Raw genomic sequence first — 25328 nt, 5'->3', positions numbered from 1 at the left:
CGCTGGAGCTGGGGCTGAGCGGCAGCGATGGCGAGTCCCCGGGCAGCGCCCCGCCGCCGCCGCCCTCGGCAGGAGAGGCGTCGCCGCTGCCCGAGGAGCCCTCGGCCGCGTCCATGGCCAGCAGCCGCCTGCAGCTCAGCACCTCGCTCGCCTTCTCCGATCTCACCGAGGAGCTGCTGGACGCCGGCACCGACGGGCTGCTCCGCGAGCTGGAGGACCTGCGCTCCGAGAACGACTATCTCAAGGTGGGCACGGCGTGGCGTGGCGTGACATCCCTGGCACGGCTCGGTGTGGCATGGTATCCCCGGGCAGTAGTGGCACAGCGTGGCATCCCAGGGCAAGGGTCAGTCAGGGTCAGCATCCCTGGCTGCAGCGGGGTTTAACGTCCCAGAGCTTTGCTGGGCGTCTGAGGGCATGGCTCAGCATGGGGCAGCTTCCCTGGCCTTAGCATGGCATGGTGAGGAATCCCAGGGCAGGGGTCAGCACGGCTTAGCATCCCTGGGCACAATACAGCATCTCTTGTCCTCACAGCATGGCATCCCTGTGCACAGTGCAACATGGCACAGCATCCCTGGCAATGGCATGGCACAGCACTGCATGGCATCCCAAAGCATGGCTCAGCATGACACAGCATCCCTGGGAATGGCATGACATGGCATGGCACTGCATCCCGAGGTGTAGCTCAGTGTGGCACAGCATCCTTGGGTACAGCCTGGTGCAGTTCAGCATCCCAGGGCAAGACTGGGGTACAGGGCACAGCTCAGCTCAGGATGGCCTGGCTCAGCCTGGCTTGACTCAGTCGGGCAGTACAGCACAGCATGGCTGGATGCAGGGCTTGGCATGGCTCAGCCCAGCATGGCATCCCTGAACATGGCACAGCCAGGGGTGGCTGGGCTTGACTTGGCACAGCGTGGCATGACTGGATGTAGGGCCTGGCTTGTCTGAGCCTGGCATGGCCACACTGGACTTAGGGCAGAGCTCAGCGTGGCACAGCACGGCCCAGCTGGGCATGGTCCAGCGTGGTGTGGCATGGCCAGGCACCGCTCAGCTCGATGTTCTGTGGCATGGCTTGGCACAGGGCAGGCTTTGGCACAACATGGGCCAGGTTAGCCAGGCATGGCCTGCCCTGGCACGGCACATTGGGTGCAGCACGTCCAAGCCTAGCATGGACCCAGCTTGGCATGGCAAGGCTTGGCACAGCTGGCAAAGTTTAGCCAGGCACAGCTCAGCATGGCATGGGTGTGCTCAGCCCGGCTGGGCATCCTGGGACACAGTATGGCATAACCTGACCCCGTGCAGTTGGGCATGGCCTGGCAGCTGGGCATGGCTCCCTGCTGCTCTCCCTGCCTGCTGCTGCTGCTGCCAGACCCTGGGGACATTTTCCAGCTCTCTTCTTCCCGCTGGTTCCCGGGTTCCCTGGGGCCTTTTTCCGGGTTTGCCCGGTGCATGGGGGCATGGTTGAGCCAGGGCAGACGTGCTGTGAGGGGACAGGGACACAGAGCCGTCCCTGTCATCAGCCTGATGCACCTTGGCGTGGTGGGCACCAGCACCCACCAGGTGCCACATCCTGAGGAGGGCTGCAGGCATTTTGTTCCCCCTTCTCTCCTTCAGGGTAGAGCTGTGGCTGAGCTGCTTGGGCAGTCACCTGCTGGGAACTCAGGGCTGGGTACCAAGGCTCCCCAGCTGCTCTTTGGGTGCTGCAGGTTGGAAGTCAGGCCAGCTGTCATCTGCTGCTGCCCAAGTTTGTGAAAGTGTCAGGATTCCAGCCTGAGGTGGGCATTGGGTGATGTGCTTGAAGATGCCCAATCAGGCCCTTTGTCCATTAGCAAAGCCCCAGTTCACAGCTGGTGTCCCAACTCCTGCCAGAATCAGCAGCAACAGCTTCAGGGCTTTGATTTAGTGGGAGCTGGAAAAATACAGATGAGGCCCCTCTGGTTTCCAAGAACATGAGTGCCAGTGCTGCCATTCCTGCAGACAGAGCCAGTGCTTCCTCCATTTCTGCGTGATCTCCTTCCTGGCAAGCTGCAGGCATGCGGGGTGCGAGTGATTTCCCTGCCGTGAGGGGTGGCAACTGAAATCCCCATGCCAGGGGCAGTGGGAGAGGGGAGAGCTGCTGGAGGCACGCACCAAGAATGGCCATGGGGATGCTGGTGGCATCGTCCCTTCTTTGCCAGCACTTGTGTCTCCTCCCTGCCATGTGCATCCTGCTTATGTCCGTGTTTCCGTGTTGTAGCTCGCTTTTCCTGACACTGGAGCAGGAGGTGGCTGGTGTGGTACCCTGGCTCCAGCTGGGCAGAAGCCCAGAGCACACGCCTCTCGTGCTCCAAAAAATGTTGGAAGATTTGCCTCGTTTCTCCAGCAAGGAGCAGAAAACTGGGCTGGGCTGCAGCGGAGTGCTGGCTTGTGCCATCTGTGCTAAAAATGCAGGCATTTCAGGACTTAGGGCAAAAAATAAAGCCCTAACCTAAGGGACTGGCACTGCCCATCTTGCCATGCAGCTCTCCTCCGCTCAGGAGTGGATGAATCAGACTTAGCCCAGGTGACTTATTTCCTAGGACTCACCCAAATAGCTGCAAATGAATTTTTTTTCGTGTATTCATCAGCGCCAGCTGAAACCTAGTGCGTATTTAGAGCGAGATGAGGATTTTTGGGGGTGGGAGGGCTTTGGTGACGTTCTGGCACGAGCCAGACGTGTGTGGTGCTACTACGCCCGTGTGATGCACGCTGGGTTTGGGAGCTTCCCAGCAGTGCTCCAGCAGCGCCAGCTCACGTCCCATCTTTCCTCAGCTGCCATAATAAAACCTGCTTGTTTAAGCACACTTCACCCATTTCTCTTTGCGGCCCAGATTTGTGCAAGGCTCTGCTTCCCTCCTCCCACTCTTGGTGTATTGGGCGGGCTGGGATCTCCTCTTACCCCTGCTCTCAGGCTTGTGCACCTGCTGTGACCCCCCGAACGGGTTATTCCAAGCATTTTCCCCAAAAAGGGCTGTTTCTCACGTGCAGGTTGGCAGCCTGGTGAGGGAGGAGGTGTCTCGGGTGTCCTTGCCCCGTTGCGCTGTTGCTGAGCCGTGCGATGGAGAGCAGCTCCCAGCCCTGCTCAGCAGGCTGGAAAATGTGAGATGTGATATGGCAGCAGCTGCAGAGGGACAGGCAGACAAAGAGTGGGCACGGGAGGGTTTGGAGCGAGGGGAGGCGATGCCTGCAAACCCTTTCCTCTCCTCTCCTCTCCGTGGGAAGGGGTTTAGGCAAGAGCTGTGTAACGCTGGGAGCTCAGTCCTGCCTGCCCTTTCCTGCTGCCTGTCCCCCTCCTGCTCCCTGCCCTGAGTCATCCCACATCCCTTGGGGTTTGCATGCATTTCCCAGCTCTGTGGAGAGACATTCAGAGTGCCTGGGTGCCTTGTTTCCCCCAAGGCGGTCATGCCAGCAGCAAGGGCTCTCTGAGAGCATCCCACAGGGGCTTTGGGGCTGCATCTGGGCAGCCTGGCTGGCACGGAGTCCCTGCTCTGCTGCTGCCCAGATCCTGCCTGGCCACAGGGGCAGGGATCATGCCTGGGAGTCCCAGTAACCACCTGCAGAGCTGGGGAACAGGGCTCTGCCAAGCAGCCACCCTGAAGGGGTTTTGCAGCCTTGAGCCTTTTCAGACGGTGCACAACATGGGTTGGGCTGCAGAGAGCCCCCAGCTGTTTGCCTGGTAATTTATGGGGGCAGGTGTAAAGCTGAGAAATGTTGATTTTTCCCTCACTCCCATTGCCAAGGGGGAGCTGCCATGCCAGCCAGGGGCAGGGATCAGTGCACAGGCTGCTGCACTGAGCTCCAGTGTGACATGGGGGGAAGGATGGCCAGTGTTTGCTGTCAGAGCTGGGCTAGAGCTGCCCTTAATGCACCCAAAGAAACCCCTGTAGGTGCCACGGGTGTGCCTTGCTCATCCTTCCACCCACTGCACCCTGGCATGGGCTTGTGGTGAGCTGCATTTTCTGGGTTCCCCTTGCTGGCAGGGGACATGCCTGAGCACCCTGGGCAGTTTCCTTTAAAAATCCCCTCTGATTTTTTTTTTTTTTCCCCATGCAAATTCTAGCATAATTCCCTGTGCTGCCTGACGGGCGCTCAGAGTTAATTGAAAGCTGCTGCTTTTGTGCTGTAATCTCAGAGGAAGCCGTGCTTGTTGCTCTCCTGCACGGTAATCCCCGTCTTTGCACGGGGATCGAGGCGAGCCGCAGGCACACTCGCTGCCAGCGCGGCCCCAGCTCCGCACAAAGGCGGCTCTGCCAAACAGCCAGGCGCCTCCCACCCTTCCTCCTCCTCTGCTGAGGTTCAGGGGTGCAGCTGGAGGGTGCAGGCAGGGCTGTGCCCCCCAAAAGGCTGCTGGAAGGACAGGTGGCTGCTGCTTGGCTGTGCCCCAGAGCCTGGGGCTGCCAAAGTGGGGGTGCGTGCTGCCAGGGGCACCAAAGCCAGCCGTGTTTTGTGTCCCTTGCTGCTTTCTGCTTCTGCAGGTCCTGCTGGGGTTGCACAGTGTGCGTCCCCTGCTCTGCTCAGAGCTTGCTGCATTCCTGCAGGCACCAAAATCAGCGTGTAACTCCCCTTGGGCTGGAGATCCCAGGGTTTAATTCTGTTTCTGCAACCTGTAATGGGTCCGGTGTGCATTCTGAGGTGTGCTCTGCCATCTCCACTGGTCCCTCTCCTGCCCTGTCACTGCTCAGGGTCATCACTCTAAAGCTCAGCCCTTCCTGAAAGAGCTGATGTCCTTCAAGTGGACGTGTGAACACAGCTGTTGCCTCCTCTTGCTCTAAAAATGCATGGTTTCTTTCTCCTGAACTGGAAACAGGCAGTTTGCATCCCACCTTTCCGCTTCTTAGTTTCCTTAATGATCTCCCCGGGGAGAGACAGTGTCTCTGAGGTTTCTGCGGAGGAGCTTTAAGGTAGGTTGTCTCTCGAGCTCCTCCACCCAGCGTAACCTGGCTCCTGCAGCCATGGAATGGGGTGTTTGCTTCTGCACACAGTCCCTGGGGCATTCAAATGAGTCTCCCTGGACTGCAGATTCCCAGCGTTTTTTTCAGGACAGGGGATTTCTAGTGTAAAAACAGCAGGAAATCTTTGCTGCTACAGAGGTGGGATGGGATGTAGTGGTGGGTGATCCTGGAGGACAAAGCAGGGGAGGAGCCCATGGGTGCTGGGAGGCTGTGACCTCGCATGGGGATGGGCACTGTTGTTTACAGGACAAGTGGCCCAGCATGGCAGTCCCCAGGGCCATTTGTGTTGGAGAGGTCATTTATCTCCTCCTCAGTGTTGCCCACCTGTCACCATCTCACGCTTCATTTAAGGTCACTGACAGTGCTCCATGCTCACAATGCCACCCCTGAATTTGGGATGTTTCTGTGGGGTTTCTCCCCACCTCCTGGCTCTGCTCCCACCCTAATCCAAATGGATATTTTGCTGAGTTGGGCATCAACTCCAGAAAATGTGCAGGTGCAAAGGGCGAGGCTCCATGGCCTTCATGGACCCCTGAAGCTGTGAGGGGACCCCAGTGCACCCCATGTGCTGCCTTAGCAGATCAGCTCTGTCCTCCAATCTCTCTTCCAGTTTGCTGGCATGTTTCCACTCTCCAATCCTAATCCCTTTACTGTAGCTTAGCAGCACGGCTTGCCTCCATGGACCAAACTGGGGCAGGCTGTGCGCCTGCCAGGCTGCACCCAATCCGAGGATTTATTGGCGTTACGGAATGTGGGTGAACTCCTGCAGCTGGAGCAAAGACAGGCACTGCTTTCCCAGCCCCCCAAGTGCTGCAGATGCCCCCAGCCCCACTCCATGGCTGTACTTCCAGGCTTTGCCCAGGCTGGACATGCTGGACACAGCCTCCCCCTAAAATAACGGTTGCTACAACCCAAAGCATAAACAAGCAGGAGCTCTTAGCAGGGCAAGCCCAGGATTTCTTCCAGCAAATGCAAGATTTGGTTGGGTTTTTTCCAAGGTCCCTGCTCCCTGCCCTGCTCAGCTGCTGCCTGGGAAAGCCACATGGCAAATGAGAGCTGGAATGGTCAGCACTGAAGCAGGATTGCAGTTGTATTCCAGCCACGATTCGCCTGGCTTTGGCGGTGAAAGGCTCTTTTCCCCACCCGCTGCAGTGCGCCTGCTCACCTGCAATCCATAATGCCTTTTTTTCCCTATGAAGGCTCCCAAGGAGCAGATGCCACAAACCATCTCCCCAGGCTGATTTGGTTTATAGGGGTTTTGCTGGTGCCCCCAGGGCTGTGGCCCCACCAGGCGGGGAGCTGGAAGTGCTGGTGGGGGTTCCCATCGAGTTTGTCACCTCAGGGTGCATCACAGCCCCTGCAGGACTGCCTGCCAGCACATGTGGCTTGTCCCTGGGGGGTTTCACACCTGACGTGTCCAGAGGCTTTACTCAAACATGTCTGCAGTGATGTTCCTTCACAGGACAGTGTCTGGCTGTCCCTGGAACAGCCTGGCTGGGTGTCCCTGGGACCCCCGCTGCTCATCTCAAAGCCTCAGGGCTGTTTCTGCTCTGAGACAGAACAAAAAGAGGACTGTTCTCAGGACCCCCTGTCAAGAAGCAGAGCAGCGGAGGGTGACAGGACACTGGTGGCCATGGTGCCACCGGGCTCCGGCAGCCCAGGCCAGGAGATAATCCGGAATTGTCTGTTTGTCGTTCCTTCTTTGTCACAGACTGTTTAAAGCCAACAGTGAGCGACTGTGACTTGTCCCCGCAGCTGCCAGCCCTTTCCCCGGGCTTGGCTTCTCCTTTCGGGGAGTTCTTGCAGCTGGGGCTTTGTCAGACCGGGTGAGTGTGGCAGCCACTGTGCCAGCGCCTGGCAGAGCCAGCACAGAGCTGCCATCTCAGGCTCTCAGTCACTGGAATATGGGGAGCATTCCCCTGTCCCCTCTGCCCAGGGTGAATCAGGGCTGAGCATCCCCAGTGCCTCTGCCAGATCCTTTTGTCCCTTCCTTGACTGTGCCCTGGTGCAGGGTGGCAGCGTGAGCCCCTCACTTCTCAAGTGGCAATTGCATTTGGCAGTGGCAGGAGGTCTTCGGTGGTAGGGATTTGTGGCAGGAAAGCAGATGCTTGATCCCTTCCCAGGAGTGTGCTGGTCCCACCAGGTCCTGTCAAGAACAGCCAGTGTGATGGCTGGAGTGTTTGCTTGGAGGTTTTGGGTGGACACCATGTTCAGGGTAACATGGAAAGAGCTTGGTTGGTCCCCAGGGACCATAGGGGACAGTCCTTGAGCATCCCCAGTGACCACAGTCCTGTGCTGGATGGGGAAGTGGCACTGGGGACCTCACAGTGGTTGTGTGCCACAGCCCTGGAGGAGGCTTTGGGTCAGTGCTGGTGCCAGCAGGATGTCACCCTCGGCCCTGCTGTGACAGTGATGCAATTGCTCCATGCCAGAGGCTCTGCTGTGCTGGAGGAGGTCACTGGGAGAGCTGATGAGACTGGGAACAGAGGACCCAGCCCAAGGACTGCTGCTTGGTGGCAAAACAAGGGACAACCTCTGGTCCCCAAGACTGGTGGCATCTCGTTCGTGTCCCCACGTTGCCTCCCCTAACGGGAGTTGTCCTCGCCTGCCATCTCCTCCTTCCCTTGCCTGCCTCCCTGACACATCTTTTCCAAAGATAACCTAATTTTTCTCCCCGTGGCCGCCACGTGAGCTGCTCCTGCAGCTCCTCTCCCTCCCCCAACTTCCTCTTTCTTTCACCACAAACACTCTCAGGCACTTATGTTGGCTGTTCCCCCCTGGCTGACTGGCTCACCCTTGGGTGACGGCACCCAGCTGGCTCTGAGGCTTTTCCTGCAAGGATTGGGCTTGGCCCAAGGGGTTGAAGACCTGTGAAAAAGGCTCATGGGATGGATGGATGGATGGATGGATGGATGGATGGATGGATGGATGGATGGATGGATGGATGGATGGATGGATGGAGAGCCATGGCGGGGAGGTGTCACAGGGGAAAAGAGGGCAGAACAAGCTGCGGGGTCTAACACAGCATCTCCCCGCAGGATGAGATCGAGGAGCTGCGTGCCGAGATGCTGGAGATGCGGGATGTGTACATGGAGGAGGACGTGTACCAGCTGCAGGAGCTCCGGCAGCAGCTGGACCAGGCCAGCAAGACCTGCCGCATCCTGCAGTACCGGCTGCGCAAGGCCGAGCGCCGCAGCCTGCGCGTGGCACAGACCGGCCAGGTGGACGGCGAGCTCATCCACAGCCTCGAGCAGGACGTCAAGGTCAGCCTAGGAGGCCACCTCCACACCCAGCTAGCCCCCAGAGCTCCCAAAGGGGATTTTGATGAGTTGTGGGCATGGAGGTGGCAGGGGATGTTGGGGTGCAGGGAGCTCTGTGAGGATGTGCGGTTTGTGGGGATGCGCAGTTTTTTTGGAGACATCATGATTCCCTGCTAGCAGTGGTGATGTGAGAAGTGGGGAGCAGTGCTGTCAGCTCACAGGTGGTCTGAGGGGATCCTAGTGGTGGAGAGGGCCAGCACTGCCTGAGAATGTGCCATATGCGAGGCTCATCCTGGGCAGGCTCTGTGCCCAGCTCTGTGCCCTGGGGCTGCACTCCCCTACCCTGCTCCTATGGGGAGGTGGTGGGGCCACCACTGCGGGATGGGGCATCACGAGTGTGCAGGGAGGGAGTGTGGGGACCAGGACTCTGCAGGCTTGGGAGCTGCTTCTCTCGGCCATCGGGAAAACCTTGCAGAGCCCCAGGCATGGTGGCACGAGGGGCAGGGACAAGGGGATTTCTGCAGGGTGACGTTGCTTCGCCCTGGAGGAGCCTGGTGAGTGTTTGCTGAGGGCTCTCACCAACAAGACTGCTGCCAAGAGGGGGGTGCAGTGGCAGTCAGAGACAGCTCAGGATGGATGTGCAACAGTTCGAGGACTAATTTTGTTTTTCGAGCAGAAAACAGCTGGTTCTGGAGCCAAGATGTGCCACAAGTGTGGGGCTGTGAACCCGCCTCACTGCCCATCCCTGCTGGGGCCCCGATCCCCTCCCCAAACAGCCCATCAGCTCCCCCCCAGCTTGGGTGGCTGCTGCCAAAAACACCCCCTCCAGCTTCTCCCTTTCTGGGAAGGAAAGCACAGCCCATCCTCGGGGGAACAGAACCCGACCCTGTGCCCTGAGGTCCCCCAGCCCTGCAGCACAGCTTGCTGCTGCCTCCACAGTGCTGATATGGCACACTGTGCAGGAGACCAGTGGCACTGGGGACAACATCTGCTGTCCTGCAAACGCAGGAGTGAATATTTTGTGTTATTAAGCTCCCTTTATGCTGGGGACTGCTCCTGTGCAGGGATCTGGAGAGGGGGAGCTCTGGGGTGGATGTGGGCACCCTTCACCCTGGGGCAGCTGCTGGTTTTTCTGTAATGTGATGCAGCAGCTCGCCTTTCTCCTGACCAGCACAGCTGCTGCCTGCAGTGAGAGGCTGCCTGCTCTGCGGCTGCCCACCAGCTCTTCCAGCCTTCTGGGGGCTTTTCCAGCACTGTGATATGGGGAAAAAAGGTGATGAACATCCCCCAGCACCATGCTAAGGCTGGAGAAGGCAGGATTTGGCCGGGGGATGGGGATGCAGGGCAGCCTTGCAGCTGGTGGAGGAACAAGAGCAGTCACAGCACACGATGGAGGGGACAGACACAGGGGCCAGGGGTCACCCACCATAGTGTGTCTGCTCCAGAGGGTCTCAGCAACTGCCTGGTGATCTCTGCACAAGGACTGTGGGTGCCCAGGAGCTGTGGTCTCAGCCCCCTGCACATTGTGCCCAGTCTGATGAGAGCCCCGTTGTGTCGCCAGGTGGCCAAGGACGTCTCTGTGCGGCTCCACAATGAGCTGGAGGTGGTGGAGAAGAAAAGGATCAGGCTGGAGGAGGAGAACGAGGACCTGCGCCAGCGGCTCATTGAGACCGAGCTGGCCAAGCAGGTGGTGCAGAACGAGATGGACAAGCTCCGAGAGGTGAGTGGGACACGGGAGGGGGACGGGGAGGCGTCCCCAAGGCTCTGCTCGTAGCAGGTGTCCTGGCCCCGGATCATGGGATCCCCCAACCCTGCTTGTCACTGAAACCCAACCCGTGCTGCAGATGCTTGTGAAACCTGAGCAGCTCCTGCCCTCAGCATGCTTAGTCCCACCCTGCGGGCATGGGCTGGCTCTGCCCCATCCAGGGGGGCTACAGGACTTCCCCACTGCACTAGGGACACTTTATATGTCCCTGGCCACTTGCTCAGCCCAGCCCCCTGGGCCGTGCCCAATTCCATCTGAGCAAAGCTCCGCACGATGTGTGGGGTCCCTGTCCCTGGCAGAGTGCCTGGTGCTGGCTGTATCCTGACCACATCCTGCTGGCTCAAACTGGGCTGAGATGTCCCAGCGGTGTCCCTGTGGTGTCCCAGTGGTGCTGCAGAGCTGGATGGGTGCACAATCCCCTCTGTGTCCTGGGCAGCCGCAAATGTACCCAGATGGACCGGTTCAGGGCACTCCATGTCCTGCTGTGTTTGGGACCAGCTTCTGGCCGGGATCAGTGTCATCCTCGGTGACAGGAAAGGCATCCTGGTGACAGCATGGACTTGAGATCCATTGCAGCCCTTGTAACCCACTTCCCTACTGCCCGGGATGCCTTTGGTCCCGGGGGAGCCTCGGGATGCATCTCTGGCTGAGCCATCAGGGCAACGTGGAGGAGGAGTCAGAACCGAAGGAAGGCTCTCACTTCCCCCACCGTGCTTCCTGCGCACGGCCTGCGATCTCTGGGGCCATCCCCGCTTAAAGCCGAGCCCAGCTCCTGGGAAGCTGCGGGATCCAGCTGTGGTTGTCCCCGCGGCCTCTCAGCCATCCCCGCGCCGGTGGCACGGAGCAGCGTTCCCCCCGCGGGGTGTCTCGTCCCCGGGCTGCGCAGCCCCCGCTAAGAGCCGTGAAATGGGTTCCCGTGCAGCCGGGAGCGCGGGCTGAATAACAAATGGCAGCAGCAGGAGCCGCGCTGCAGCTCTCCCGAGCTCGGAAAACAGGCAGGGAAAATGGTTGTGTGGTCAGCGTGGGGAGCTCCGAGAGACGGCTGCTGCTTTGTCCTGGCTGAAGAGCGTGGGGTGGGATTGGGCTGGGTAGGGCTCCTCGCTGCCGGCTGCCACAGGCTCAGAGATGGCCCCCAAACTCGGGATGTTTCGTCCCCAGGCTAGCAAGGGCGTTGGGGTTAGTCACTGATTGCAGAGTGCTAATTAGGCAAACATTAGACAAAGTGAGCTAAAAGCCCTCCTCCTCCCTGCTGCTGCAGGGCACAGAGCCTGGCAGAGCTTGTTAGCAGCCAAAGCCAGGGACTGTGCTGGGCTGCACTCACCCCTCGGGGCTGATTATTCCTCCCTTCCACGAGGTTTCTCCCATAATTGGATAATTGTCTGGGGATCATTCCCGAAGGCACAGGCATTTTCCCCTCTTCTGTCTCCTAAAGGGGTAGGGAAAAGTGGGATCAGTCTGGGTACCCCATGCCAAGCCTGCCACACCGAACTGGGCCATGACAGGACCCTCAGGCATGGCCACCCCAAGGCTGCACCCAGGGTGGAGCAGTGACATCCACATCTGCCCCGGGGTGCTGTGCCTGAGGCTGTCTGGGGCTGGTGCTGCCCCTTGCCAGCTCCAGTCCCCAGCACGGTGGGGGTGAGGGATGTGATGTGGCACAGCCCTGGGAGAGGCTCTGCAGCTCCAGCAGCTCCACTGATGGTCGTGGCCTTAATAGGAAAGCCTGGAGCCCGGCACCTTGGCACAGGCAGCAGCTTACATTTCACAGCTGCTTTCTTTGGCTGTTGGGCCTCAGCACCAGCTTGGAAATAGGTCCAGGGCAGCTGCACGGATCAGCCAGCGCTCATGGGAGGCTGTGTGGATGTGCTTGAGGGTCTTCCTCCAGCTCCCTTCCCCAGATAACTGGCTCTTCTCTGGGCACCTGCATTGTTCCCGTGCTTCTGGTCTCTCTTACTGCTCTGTCTGCCTTCCCCACCTCCCAGCTGTCCTCACTAGCCTGGACATTGTCCCACGTGTCCCCTTGTGACCTTGACAGCAGAGTCAGCATCGTGCTTCTGAGGGACCAGGACATGTCCCTTGCTTGGGGAAAAGGCAATGGGGAATGTCATCATCTGCTGCTCCCACACTGCAATGTCCTGAGAGCTGTCCCTTGGCCTGGGGGTTGGATTCCCCACTCCATCCAGCCCTGACAGGGACTGTGACTCAGCCTCTCCACTCTCCATGGCTCATTTCCTGCTCACTCCAGGCTTTTTCACTGCTCGTTTGCCTGCAGGGGGAATTTCTGGCTAAACCTCATGATGTGATGCTTGCCAGTCCAGCTCCCTCAAAGCAAAGGGCCTGGCTCAGCCCAACGAGGCTCGGGTTTTTCCTGGGGTCCACGAGCATCTGGGAACATCAGCGCTGGTGTCCATGCACACTGTATCTGTCTGTCTGTCTGTCTGTCACTGCTGGGGTGCAGTGCCCTTGCTGTGGGTCATAACTCTCTCTTTTTCCTGCAGAATTCCCTGAAGAAGCGGGGGTCTCGCTCCATGGGCAAGACTGAGAAGAAGCCATCAGTGCAGGTATCAGCACCTGAGCACCCAGGGCATGCCACAGTGACCCACCAACACCCCAGGTCATGGTGCCAGCTGGACGCTACACCCAGACCAGGAGTAAATCTGGGCATGGCAGCGCCATCCCCTCCTTACAGGGCTTTGCAGAGCTTTCCTGCTTCTCAGAGCCCCTGCATAAGGGAGGGATTGATGTGCTGGGCCATCCTCTTTGTCCTCAGCCGATCCCTTGTCTCATTTATCAATGGAGCAGCAGTGGCTGGGTGGTGGCTTTAACCCTTTCCCTGTGTAAGGAGCTGAAGGAGTTTGGCTTTTACACTGCAAAGCTTCCTCTGCCCTCGTGGCTCTGGCAGCCCCTGTCCCTCCTGCCAGTGCCAGCAGCTGTGCTTCAGGGTGGCCTGGGAGCTTCACAGGGTCTGGGGGAGCAACGGGTCCCTGTGGAGATGGCTGGAGGCCACGCCACTCCTGCCCCTCACATGTTGCCAGGGCAGCACAGGGAATGGGGGATTTGCTGGTGGCAGCAGGATTTCAGCTGTCACTTGCTGTTGAGCTGAGCTGCTGTGACTCGCTAATGCTGTTACCAGGGCTCGGAGAGGCAGAGCTGCTCTTGCGGGGATAGAAAGGCAGAAGGAAAAATCCTCTTTCAAAGACAAAAGACCTGAAGGGTTTATTTTGGGGAACAGATCTGCTCCCCCAAAGCTGGGACGTGGAGGCAGACCCTGTAAAGCCATTCCTGCTGTCTCATGGCAGGAACCCTGAGCAGCCCAAGAGTTCTGGGTCATCTGTATCCTTGCTGGCACAGCCCACTCCATGCAGCCACAGCACAGGGACCCCCAGACCCTCAAAGACTTTCCCCCTCAGTCTTTATCATCTCCCTTTAACTCCATTCTTGAGAGCTCTTTCTGGCCAGCTGATGGTCCCAGCATCCTTCCCCTCGTTTCCCCGGGGAGCACTTACAGCCAGCTCTGCCCTGAGTTGAGGGGGCCCCTCCATCACCCCCTTCCTGAGGCTGAAGCCCCTCATCTGCCTCCTCCTGGGGCAGGAAACAACACCAGCCCCCTCTGCTTCCCACACCCCCATGGAGCCAAGACCCTTCAGCTTGGGCTTCCAGGGTGGCCCCAGTTCTGCAGTGGGATCAATGCTCCAGGAACTCCGGGCTTCCTGGGGTGCAGATGCCCCTGGATGTGGCCCCCATCCGCTCCCTGTCCCCACACAGCCGTGGCTGGTGGCCCTGCGGGCACAGAGGTTGTGACTCATCTGTGGCTTCCTGGGCCCCTTTCCTGCCCGGCCGTGCTGGCTGAGCATCAGGACTCCCCAGAAACAGAGCTGGGGGGATGATGGAGTCAACACCGAAGTCAGCCCCGCTCCTAGAAGCACTCGGGGACATGTGTGTCCCTCCAGTGATGCCAAGGTGTAGAGGGACACACTGGGTTGCTGCTTTTTATTTTTTTTCCCTGGAAAAACAGGAACTGAGGTCATGTCTGCCTTGCCTGAGCCAGCCCTCCCCTAATCTCCTCGCCTAATTAGGGGGGCACAGCTTTAATGCGCCTTAGTGAGGTCGTGTCCTGGTGCACGAGCATGGAAGAGCAGGAGGGTGGTTCCTGTGGTCACGGCAGGACATTTAGGGAATAAAATAGCACCTCAAACTCATGGGAATCCTCTTTCCATCACCCCTGGCCTTGTTATGAGCAGTCCAGGAAGTCTGCAGAGTAAATACTGCTGAAGGGTTTGGGGTGAGCGTGGGTGTGGCTGGGGGGAGCTGCGGGTCCGGAGCACCCAGAGAAGGGGACAGCTTGTTTTTTCCAGCCAAGGAGAGGGGAATTGGAATGAGTTCAGCCAGGCAGAGGGCTGCCAGGGCCAGCAGCCACCCAGCCAAAGGGCTTGGCCACCTCCAGCACTGTCCAGCTCCGGCGGGTGCAGTGGGGTGAGGGTCACAGCCCAGCAGGTCCCCTCCTGGCAGTCACCACGCCGGAGCTCGGAGCACTCGAGTGACCCCAGGGCACAGGAAGCTGCGAGCTGGACGTCAGGAAATCCTGGTCCTCTATCCAAAAAGCTTCCCAGAGCAGAGAAACGGTCTGTCTGGGCAAACAGCCAAGATCCTAACTGCTAAATAAAAACAGAACACATGGAGAAACGGTCCTGAGAAGCAGAGGGGCTTGGGAAGGGACTAGTGAGCTGATGCTGAGGCTTTGCCTGGGTTTTCAGTGCCCTGGCAAGGTGATGGCAGCAAGGCTGAGGGTTGGGACTTCGAGAGGTTCTCAGCTGCTTCTCAGCCCTGTGATGGAGCGTGGGGAGCTGAGTGAGAGGAGCAGAGAGAGCCCTGACGAGGGCGTTGCAGTGGCACCAGTGCCAATTTTTGGGAGGAAACCTTGGTGACCCTATGGAGTCTTCAGAGCTTTCCCTTCCCCTCTGCCCTGTGGTGGATCAGGCTGGACTTGGTCCACACATCCTTGGTGGTGGCTCAATGTCCTTCTTGGGGCAAGACCCACGGGTTTCCTCATCCAGGGCATCCTGTCCCATCTCCAGGCTCACTCTGAAAGCCTCCAGGATGGATCTCAAAGCTTTGCCCCCTCCAGGAGCAGAGCCAGCAGCTTCCCTAGGATGACTGGGGTGGGAGGGTGGTGTGTTCCCAGGGCTCTCTGGGAATCATTGTGGCCCCGGGAGCATCTTTCTAATGCCCACCCCCTCTCTGTCCCAGGAGGACAGCGCAGACCTGAAGTGCCAGCTGCACTTTGCAAAGGAGGAGTCGGCCCTGATGTGCAAGAAGCTGACCAAGCTGGCCAAGGAGAACGACGGCATGAAGGAGGAGCTGCTGAAGTACAGGTCCCTCTATGGGGACCTTGACAGCTCCCTCTCCGTGGAGGAGCTGGCTGACTCTCCCCATTCCCGGGAGGCCGAGCTGAAGGTCCACCTCAAGCTGGTGGAGGAGGAAGCCAACATCCTCAGCCGGAGGATAGTGGAGCTGGAGGTGGAAAACCGTGGGCTGCGGGCGGAGATGGACGACATGAAGGGCCAGGGGGACAGGGAGCTGCCGGGGCAGGACACGCGGTTCCTGGTGGGCGTCTCGAGCTGCGGGGACGCGGGGGACACGGTGGCGGAGCTGCGCCGGCACCTGCAGTTCGTGGAGGAGGAGGCTGAGCTGCTGAGGCGCTCGCTGCTGGAGCTGGAGGACCAGAACAAGCTCCTCCTGAACGAGCTGACCAAGTACAAGTCGGACCACGAGCTGGACGTGACGCTGTCGGAGGACAGCTGCTCGGTGGTCAGCGAGCCCTCGCAGGAGGAGCTGGCCACGGCCAAGGTGCAGATCAGCGAGCTCAGTGGCAAGGTGAAGAAGCTGCAGTACGAGAACAGGGTGCTGCTCTCCAACCTCCAGCGCTGCGACCTGGCCTCCTGCCAGACCACCCGGCCCATGCTGGAGACCGACGCCGAGGCTGGCGACTCGGCACAGTGCGTCCCCACCGCCGGCTGGAGGGACGGCGTGGGCGGCAGCGAGGCCGACGGGCAGGACAGGGGGCTGGGCAGTGGGAAGGTGCCCGATGGCCCCGCCAAGCTGCTCAAGTCCAAGGACCTGGAGACCTTGCTGGGCATCCGGGACCAGGCAACACTGGTCAGCAAAGCGATCGACGTGTTGATTTCGGATGCCAACGGCTTCACCTCGGGGCTGAAGGCTTGCTTGGACAACGAGTGCGCAGGGGTGCTGCTGGGCGAGGCGGTGGGCAGCGGTGGTGACAGCCCCAGCGATGCCAAGCTGATGAACGTGCTCCTGATGCGGCTGGGTGTGCTCCAGCAGGACCTGGGCTGCTTCGTGAGGAAGGTGGACCACCTCACCGGTGGCTTCAAGGAGCACACAGACTCATTCCCCTTCTCCAGCCCCAGCAGCCACGACATCACCAAAGAGGGGCTGCAGAAGGAGCACGCCTCCGACTTCCAGGTACGGCTTCTTCCCACATCCCTCACAGCAGCTGCTGCTTTATTTGCCACCACGTTTCCTCCTGCTTTAATGGAGCAAACCCTGATCCCCAGTGTAACCTCCCTCCTGCCTCTCCAGAGCAAAATCCAAACTAACACCTCACTGCATGCCAGTGGCACCGGGGACAAGGTAGGACTCTGCTCCAACAGAGTGTGCCCAGGGCAGGAGGCAGTGGACATCCTGGCACAGCCTGGTTGTGCCAAGGCTGCCCTGCCCATGGCCAGGGGCTCTCAGGTGCAATCCCGCCGTAGCAGGGGCTGATGTTTTGGCTGCTCTCTCTGGCTTAGCCCAAAATTTTGTCTCAGAGGCTCTTTGCTTGTTGGGGATGAGCTGGGTGGGAGGAGAGCAGCCTGCAGCTCCTGAAAGCAGCCCAAATTGTAGGGACCCCACTTGCAGGAATCCTCAGCCCCCAGAGGTACCCGGGCAGGGTGATTTGGAGAGAAAGGCTTCAGGGTAAATCTGCATCCAAGGGAGAGCACCTTTGGAGCAGTGGAGAGCAGCTCATGCCCTGCTGTCCCGCTGTTCTCAGGGGTCCCAGCTCATGCCAGGGGCCAGGGATTGTTGGTGGTGGTTGGGGCTGCAGGCACAAGCCCCTTTCTGGAGCACACTCGCTTGTTCAGAGTCCTATTGTTCTGCATGTGGTCCCCCCAGCCCGAGGTCCCAGTCTCCCCCAGTCACTGCATGGCACCGTAACTGGTGTTTGCACATTTTTTCCCTCTTTCTCTCTTTTTTCCCCTTTCCCCAAACAATCCAGGCCACGTGTCTCCTCATCCTGTGTTTCCTTTTGGTTTCCGCATTGTCTCCCGCCATGGTGATGAAGCTCCTTCTCCTCCTCATCCTTTTTGTTGTCTTGTAGTTCTTTACTGTTTCGGAGACCCATTGTTTTGTTTTCTGGCTTTTTTTTCTTCCCGCTCTTTTGGTTTGTTCTCATTAACTTGCCCACGCATGCAGCAGCCTGATTTTAGGGACGCCGACCCTTTCCGCATCCCCCACACCAAGGACACGGACCCCGCACATCCCCAGAGCTACAAACCCTGCCGGGCTGAGGAGAACGACTCCTACGCCACCGAGGTATGACACGGGCAGGGAGCCACATCCCCTCAGCCAGCGGGGTTGGGAACAGGGCTGTGGGATGGGGTTGAACCTTTTGAGAGCTGGGGACGAGGGAAGCTGCAGAGCCCCATCCGGAAGGGACACAGGGAAGTGCAGCCCACCTTCCCCATCCTCTCCTCGGGCTGTTACAGATGAAGGAGCTGCAGCTGGTGCTGTCAGAGGCCAACGAGAGCCTGCGGGGGCTGCAGGAGCAGCTCTCACAGGAGAGGCAGCTGAGGAAGGACGAGGTGGACAACTTCTCACAGAAGATCTGCCAGGTGAGTAGGTAACAGCCTCTACCCCTGGGAGACAAGTGTCCTCACACCCATGGCAGTGCCACCTCCAGCCCCAGCCCTATGACCCACGTGGGAACCTGAGTGTCACCTGGGAGCACACACAGCATGTCCCGTTTTCAAGGCTGAGCACACTCCTCCATGCAGGGCTTCCCCCATGGGACTGCCTCAATGGCCCTGCTGTCCCCAGCATGCTTCCAGGGTGGTGCAGCTCCCTCGGATGGGGATGTGGGGCTGGCACCGGGCTCAGCTCAGACCCTGGCAGGGAGGCATCACATCACTGCCACCAGCACCTGTCCTAGAGCCACTTGTCTCTCCACAGCTGAAGGAGGACCACCAGAAAGCTCTGCTGCGGCGGGAGTTTGAGCTGCAGAGCCTGAACCTGCAGAGGCGGCTGGAGCAGAAGTTCTGGAGCCAGGAGAAGAACCTGCTGGTGCAGGAGTCACAGCAGTTCAGGCAGAGCTTCCTCCTGCTCTTCATGAAGCTCAAGTGGTTCCTCAAGCGCTGGCGCCAGGGCAAGGTGGTGCACAGTGAGGGCGAGGACTTTTTGGAGGTACAGTGGGCTGTCTTGGAGGGGGGAACACACTGTTGGGCGCGTCCCTCATGCCTACATGTCCCACCCAGGGCTGTTTGGGTGTCCCCCATCCCTGGCCACAGGCTGTGGGTCCCCATATCACCCCAGCCATGGTGTCACCCACAGGTGAACAGCATGAAGGAGCTGTACCTGCTGCTGGAAGAAGAGGAGCTCGCCCCGCAGCAACAGGCAGACAACAAGATGTGTGCCGGGGACACCTGGACTCCCAACACGGTGAGCAGGGTCCCCCATGAGCCCAAGGGGTGGATCAGGGCAGGATCAGCCCCTGCTGTGGCTGTGTGGCGTGGGGTTGTGGCTCCTATCAGGGTGCGTGGCTGGGTGGGGATGCTGCACCTGTGGATGGTCCCCTGCCCTGGCGGCTTCCCACGTCCCTCACCTTGAGAGCAGCCTGCAGGGCTGGGATGCAGAGAGGGCAGCTCCCACAGAGTCCCACCCTGCTGGGTCCCCTCCTGCTGCCTGTGCTCACACCTGTTTTCCTGCAGCCCAACGAGTGCATCAAGACTCTGGCGGACATGAAGGTGACCCTGAAGGAGCTGTGCACGGAGCTGCGGGAGGAGCGGCGCGGTGCCAGCGAGCTGCAGCAGCAGTTCACCAAGGCCAAGGCTGCCTGGGAGATGGAGCGCGCCGAGCTCAAGTGCCACATCACCCAGGTTGGAGCCCTGGCTACCCCGTGGGCTGGTAGAGCTTCCCCATGCCTACTGGGGGGCTGGGGGACTGCCTGTGCCCTGTGCCAAGCGCTAGGCTGGGAGCAGGGTGGCACTGTGGGAATCTTAATTAGCAGCCACTCATGCTGGAGAGTTTCCATGGCAACGGGCTGGCATGGAAATCTGACTGTGGAGCAGCAGAGGATGCTCTTTATTCCTCTGCTGGGTTTGTCTGGGGAGGGTGGGATGGGACAGGGCTCAGCATCCCTCCTGAGGACAGGCAGCTGGGAGCAGCATCAGAGCCCACCTCTCCCCCACCCCGAGTCACAGCACAGGATCCCTGCAGATGCTGCAAAAAGGATGCAAAGGGATGCAGGGAAGGAAGGAGGTGGAGGGAGGGCAGCCTGGGCACTGGGGGAAGCTCCTGCCTGGAGGATGAGTCCCATTGATCCCTCAGCCCTGCCCTCCCAGCGCTGAGAGGTTTCCACTCACACTGTGCTGGCAGCAGCCTATGGCTGTACATCAGCTCCGCTCCCCAGCACAGGTGCCAGCACTTTCCAGGCAGGATTTCTCCAGCCAAAGCATGGGTCCCCAGTTCCCATATCTCCTCCTCAAAAGCAAGCAGAGCTGCCTTGGTGGCAGCACCCCAGTGGTGCTGCATCCTCAGGGGCTGCGCTGCCAGCACTGCAGGTGAGGCTGGTCCTCTCCAGGAGCCATGTCCTGCAGGCAGGAGCACAGCTGGGCAGGCAGGACATTCAGCCCGTGTCCTGCTGGGTGACCATCTGCTGGGCCGGCTGGCATGGCGTGGCTGCAAGCCAGGGCTGGCCATGGCTTGGCTGTGCCATGGGCATGCCATGTTGCGTGTGTCATGTCCCTGGGGACATGCTGATTGCCCAGCCTGGCAGCACGGGACTGGCACTGGCAAGCGGGATGCCTGCAGCCCTGTCCCTTTGCTGGAGATGTCCAGCACCACGCTGGAGCCATGGGTCCCCCACAGCCACCACTCTGTCCCCACAGCTGGAGTCAAAGGCAGGCAAAGGGATCGCTGAGCGTGCGCTGCCGGACTGGAAGGTGGCACTGAAGAGGGAGCGTGAGGAGCACCAGCATCTCCTGGCCGAGTCCTACAGCGCTGTCATGGACCTCACCAAGCAGCTGCAGATCAGTGAGAAGAACTGGAACCAGGAGAAGGTGGAGCTGCTGGCTCGCTTCAAGGAGGAGCAGCAGCAGGCAGAGCAGCAAGCAAAGGACCTGCAGAACAAACTCAACCAGGTATGGTGTCCCCCATCCTGCACGTGTCCTGCAGCCTCTGCTGCTTGCCCCAAGAATGTTTCGTGCTTTTGCTTGCCCAGAGAGGCATGTGTGGCACCTGTTGAGTGACCAACACATTCTCCAGTTGCAGAAAGGATCCAATCCATGGGCATTGAAGCACTCTGAAAAGGAGAAGCACGGCAGCAACTGGAAAGAGGTGGGTAAGAGAGGGTGGAGTGCTCTCAGGATGCTCTTACTGCTCAGGTCTGTGCTAAGGGTTAGATGGGAGGATGTGTGCACCCCAATTAACACCCCCTTAAACAGCAAATGAGTGCAACAGGGAGCACCAGGAGAATGAGAGGGTGAAGGGCATGGCTGAACCCCAAGAGCTTCTGTGGGGTTATAAAAACCCAATTTAAAATAGATGTGGTTCCAGCAAGCCCCATGTAGTCCTGGGAATGCTGTGCCTCAGTGTGTGGGGAAGCTGGTGGTGCTGGAGGGGAGCAGGACACAGCCCCTGAGCCCCAGCCCATCTCTGTGCTCTGGTCCTGTGCTTGCTGACCCCGGAGCTTTCTCCTGTGCCCTCCTAGGCTCTCAATGAGAAAATCACAGACAAGGAGACAATCTCTGAAGCAGAAGCCAAGGGAACCAACCTCAAAAGGTGAGTGTGCTGGTGTCTCCATGGTCCCTGCAACAGAGAGGGGGCCCCTGGGCTTGACATGCCTGAGAGTCATGGGGAGATGCAACCATGTTCCAGGGTAGTCCTGGAAGCAAAGGGCTCCCTGTGAGGAGCAGGACTGGGTGCCCAGGAAGGTCTCATTGGGGTGGGAGCAGGGTGCTTCAGCTGTCCCCCAACCCCCTGCCCTACCCCCTTTTGATCCCCATCCTCTCTCCTCCCACAGGACCAAGTCCGTTTCCTCCATGTCAGAGTTCGAGAGCTTGCTTGACTGTTCTCCCTACCTCCCTGGAAAGACCGTGCCAGGGCTGGGTGACCATGCCCGGGGCAAAAAGGCATCCTCAACCACCCAGCTGCTGCCCAACGGGATCCGGGACAGCACCAGCCTTCCTCCCTCAAACTGTACATATGTGAATATCGAGCAACCTGCCCCTGACAGCCTGGCCAAGGAGAAGCTGGGCATCTCCTCCTGGGACTACTCACGGGCAAGCAGCCTCTCCGGGCACGACCCAGCTCAGAAACAAATCCAGAGGAGCTACACGGCACCCGACAAGACGGGGATCCGCATCTACTACAGCCCGCCCGTGGTGCGGCGGCTGGAGGCGCCTCTGGTGCACAACAAGGAGGGCAAGATCATGATCGAGCCCGGATTTTTGTTCACCATGGCCAAGCCGAAGGAGCCGGAGGAGTCGGCCAGCGCCGAGGGCACCTACAGCCAGTGGCTGTGCAACTTCTCCAAGCAGCAGCGGGAGCTGCTGGACGGCGGCGCGGGGGAGAGCGCTGTGCCGCCGGTGCCGCACTTCCCCCCGTCGCTGCACGAGCTGGAGATCTCCGGCAACATGAGCGACGACATGAAGGAGATCACCAACTGCATGCGCCAGGCCATCCGCTCCAGCTCACTGGAGAGGAAGGTGAAAAGCACCTCCAGCCAGACGGTGGGGCTGGCCCATGTGGGCACACAGACCATCCAGACGGTGAGCGTGGGCCTCCAGACTGACCTGCCCCGCGGTGCCGGCGTGCATGGCAAGAGCTGGTCGCCACGCAGCTCCTCCCTCGTGTCCGTGCGCAGCAAGCAGATCTCCTCCTCCCTGGATAAGGTCCACTCCAGGATCGAGCGGCCGTGCTGCTCCCCAAAATACGGCTCTCCAAAGCTCCAGAGGAGGTCTTCCTCCAAGCTGGACGCCTCCAAGGACAGGAGCCTGTGGAACTTGCACCAGAGCAAGCAGAACGGCTCTGCCTGGGCCCGCTCCACCACCACCCGCGACAGCCCCGTCCTCAGCAACATCAACGACGGCCTGTCCAGCCTGTTCAGCGTGGTGGAGCACGCAGGCAGCACTGAGTCCATCTGGAAGCCGGGCTGCCCTGAGAGCAACCGGGCCAAGCCTGAAGCACCCAAGTACGGCCTCGTGCAGGAGTTCTTCAGGAACGTCTGTGGGCGGGCGCAGAGCCCCACTGCCCCCCAGGAGAAGAAGGAGGCCACTGGGGAGGAGAGCAAGAGAGCCGAGCACCCCAGCCCCGCCACCCACCACCCAGCTGAAAACATCTCTCGCATCTTGAACAAGAAGGTCCTCAAGCAGGGCACCTGCGAGGACCCCAAGCCCTTGTCCCCCAGCCAGGGCAGTAAGGACGCAGCCCTGCGGGACCCCGACCTCATCTCGGCCATAGCCAGCGAGGTAACGAGGCACGGAGCCCCCCGGGGTGTCCCGCCGTGGCGGGGGACGGGGTGCCTGACCCCTCTAACCCCGCTGTGCCCTGTCTATCTTTGCAGGACACGGCGTGTGACTGCAGCTCCCAGTCCCTCACCTCCTGCTTTGCCCGGCCATCCCGCTCCGCGGTCCGCCACTCCCCCTCCAAGTGCAAACTGCACCCCGCGGACCCCCCCAGGGCGGAGGAGAAGCCGGGGGCCTCGAGTGAGTGAGGACGGGGGGCCGGGGGACGCAGCGTGCCTGCCATCCACTGTCCTGCCGGAAGAGCGCCCGCGCTGAGCCCGCGGGGGCCCCTCTCGGAGGCGGCGCGGGCGCATCTGTCTCCTAAACGTCCCCTCGGCCCCGGGGACGCTTACGAAGCAGATGTGGAGCCGGAGGCTGCCGGTAGCCCCGGGGTGCGCGGGGACACCCTGCCAGGGTGGCTGCATCACCTCCCGCCTGCGCGGAGACCCGCTGTCGGCACTGGGGGGGACCTGGCCGGTGCCACCGCGCCGGGAATGTCAGCTGGGACCCCGCTATGCCGAGGGCTCGAGGGCGCTGAGAGAGGGAGAGCAGCCAGGGGAGGCTGCTCGTGTCGACAGGGAGGGCTGGGGCGAGGTGCAGCAGGGCCGCTGTAGGGAAGCACTGGCCGAGGGGTGATGCCGCGCTGGCCCCGCGGATGGAGGGTGCTGGCTCCAGCGGGATGGAGGGTGCTGGCTCCAGCAGGATGGAGGGTGCTGGCTCCAGCGCTGCCCGCCCTGCCCGGGCTCCAGTGCATCCTGCCAGGATCCCGCCGGCCCCGATTGCGGCGCGGTTGCATCAGCCGCGGGGCCGCGAGTGCCGCCCCGGCAGGAAGGAGGAGGGAGGCTCCCTGTGGTCACCCACGCTGGGCTGGCTGGAGGCCCTCCCTGGCCACCCTTCTGCGCTGGGGATGCTGCTGAGGCCCTTCGCTGCTGGGAAGGGTCCGGGTGGTCCCCAGGCTCCTCCAGCTGCAGAGCTGGGATTGCTGGGTGCACAGCATGGGGAGAGGTGGCCTGTGCCTCTGTGTGTGTGTATGCACATCCCCTGCTCCCAAGGGGCCATGGTGGCCCTGCCTTGCACCCACCTCCCTGCTTGGGGCCACTTGTGTTATTTCTCCTCCAAGTGCTGAATATACATATTTCTCTTTTTTTTTTTTTTTTTTCCCTTTCTTTTCTCTTTTCTTTTTTTTTTCCCTCCACTTCTGGCTCTGCCCAACTCCGGACAGCCTGCAATGTAAAACCAAGTGCATTTTAAAAATACCGAAATGAGCTACATTGGAGAGGCACCAATTGGATTAAGAGATTGTGGGTTGGGAGGCTGCAGCGTGGCCCTCGGTCTGTGTTGCGCATTCCCTCCGTCACCACCAGAAAAAGCCTTACCCAAGGAGGGAGGGGGCAGCAGCCACAGCCCCCATGGCACTGCAGAGCTCCTGGGGCTGGGGGACTGCGACCCAGCTCCACACAGAGCAGCTTTGGTGCCTCTGTGCAGCTCCAGGAGAGAAGACAGATTTCTGAGGCAGCTGCCTGACCTATTTTCAAGCTGCCTGCCAGGGGTTTTCGAGCTGCCTGCCAGGGGCCAGGCAGGGATTCACCCAGATGGAGCTGCCTGCAGGTGCCTGGGGCTCCACACATTGCTTTGGGGCTGTGTGCCTTGTTCTGGGGGCTCTGTACACTGTTCCAAGGGCTCTGTGCATTGCTCCAGGAGCTCTGTACACCACTCCAAGGGCTCTGCACATTGCTCTGGAGCTCTGTACACTGCTTCCAGGGCCTCTGCACATTGTCATCTTGCAGTTTCTCTTAAGAACTGCTGGTGCTGCTGAGGCTGCTGCCCTCTCCCGTCCAGCTGTTTGCTGCCCACAGCAGCTGCTGCATCTCTGCCACGTCGCAGCCTCCGTCAGCATCTCCGCGACGGCCACTCACTGCCTGTGTCTCCGGACACACCAGCATCAGCCAGGGCCCAGCAGGCCCAGCACCGATGGCCTTTTGCTCCTGCGGCGCCTGGCCGGCCCCTGGGGGACCCTTGTCACCCAGGTGGGGGACACTCAGGGCAGGTGCTGCCCACCCTCACCAGCAGCCGAGGCCGGGCTGTGTCCCTGCCTGCCACAGAGGAGTCAGGTCCAGCACTGCCACGGGCAATCTCCTGCTGTACATAGATCCTTTTGGGGTGGTTTTTAGCATTTTCATGGATAATCGGGGTTTTGGTTTGGTTTGTTTTTTTTAAAAGACTCTCTAGTTTTTGGAATGTGGTTTCTCATTTTTACAACTGCCTTTTAATTATTTGTAATATTGGTCAGTTCTGTCTTACTCTGTAAATAGCGGTGCTGGGCATTTGCCAGGGGGGCTGAGCTGAGGCCGGCAAGGAATTTGTGGGGAAAATTTGCTTACGGTGTGGAGGTGGTGATTCTACTCCAGCCCCTCCATGGATTCTGCCCTGTCCTTCCCACCACCAGTGCCCAGCCTGGGGTGAAACCCGAGGTGTTTTGGGCAAAGCCACGCTTGTCCCCGCCCTGTCCTCCTGCTTCCTCTCACCAGCCCATGCCAAGGTTGCATGAAGGGCACCTTCT

The 25328-nt window shown here is 60.1% G+C and overlaps 1 protein-coding gene across 2 annotated transcripts; it reads left to right on the top strand.

Moving 5' to 3' along the window:
* On the top strand, nucleotides 1–24019 carry MTCL2 (microtubule crosslinking factor 2). 2 transcript variants are annotated; one of them, XM_069034342.1, is made up of 16 exons: nucleotides 1–245; nucleotides 8006–8230; nucleotides 9789–9947; nucleotides 12491–12553; nucleotides 15240–16472; nucleotides 17463–17582; nucleotides 17756–17881; nucleotides 18219–18449; nucleotides 18597–18704; nucleotides 18974–19141; nucleotides 20153–20404; nucleotides 20529–20600; nucleotides 20974–21044; nucleotides 21286–22732; nucleotides 22828–22969; nucleotides 23991–24019. In XM_069034342.1, the coding sequence occupies exons 1-16, from the start codon at nucleotides 114–116 to the stop codon at nucleotides 24017–24019; spliced, it is 4578 nt and encodes a 1525-aa protein (XP_068890443.1). In that variant the 5' UTR covers nucleotides 1–113. The 2 variants fall into 2 exon arrangements, with proteins under 2 accessions (XP_068890443.1, XP_068890444.1); XM_069034343.1 differs by lacking the exon at nucleotides 23991–24019 and having other exon boundaries at nucleotides 22828–22977.
* Nucleotides 24020–25328: the final 1309 nt, after the last annotated feature.

This window comes from Aphelocoma coerulescens, chromosome 20, assembly GCF_041296385.1.
Source record: "Aphelocoma coerulescens isolate FSJ_1873_10779 chromosome 20, UR_Acoe_1.0, whole genome shotgun sequence".
NCBI lineage: Eukaryota > Metazoa > Chordata > Aves > Passeriformes > Corvidae > Aphelocoma > Aphelocoma coerulescens.
This window is presented reverse-complemented; position numbering and strand designations above follow the sequence as displayed.

Coding starts and splice junctions, on each gene's coding strand:
- MTCL2 (XM_069034342.1), top strand. CDS start 114: ATGGCCAGCAGCCGCCTGCAGCTCAGCACCTCGCTCGCCTTCTCCGAT. Junction 17,583..17,755: donor ACGACTCCTACGCCACCGAG/GTATGACACGGG, acceptor GGGCTGTTACAG/ATGAAGGAGCTGCAGCTGGT. Junction 18,450..18,596: donor AGGGCGAGGACTTTTTGGAG/GTACAGTGGGCT, acceptor TGTCACCCACAG/GTGAACAGCATGAAGGAGCT.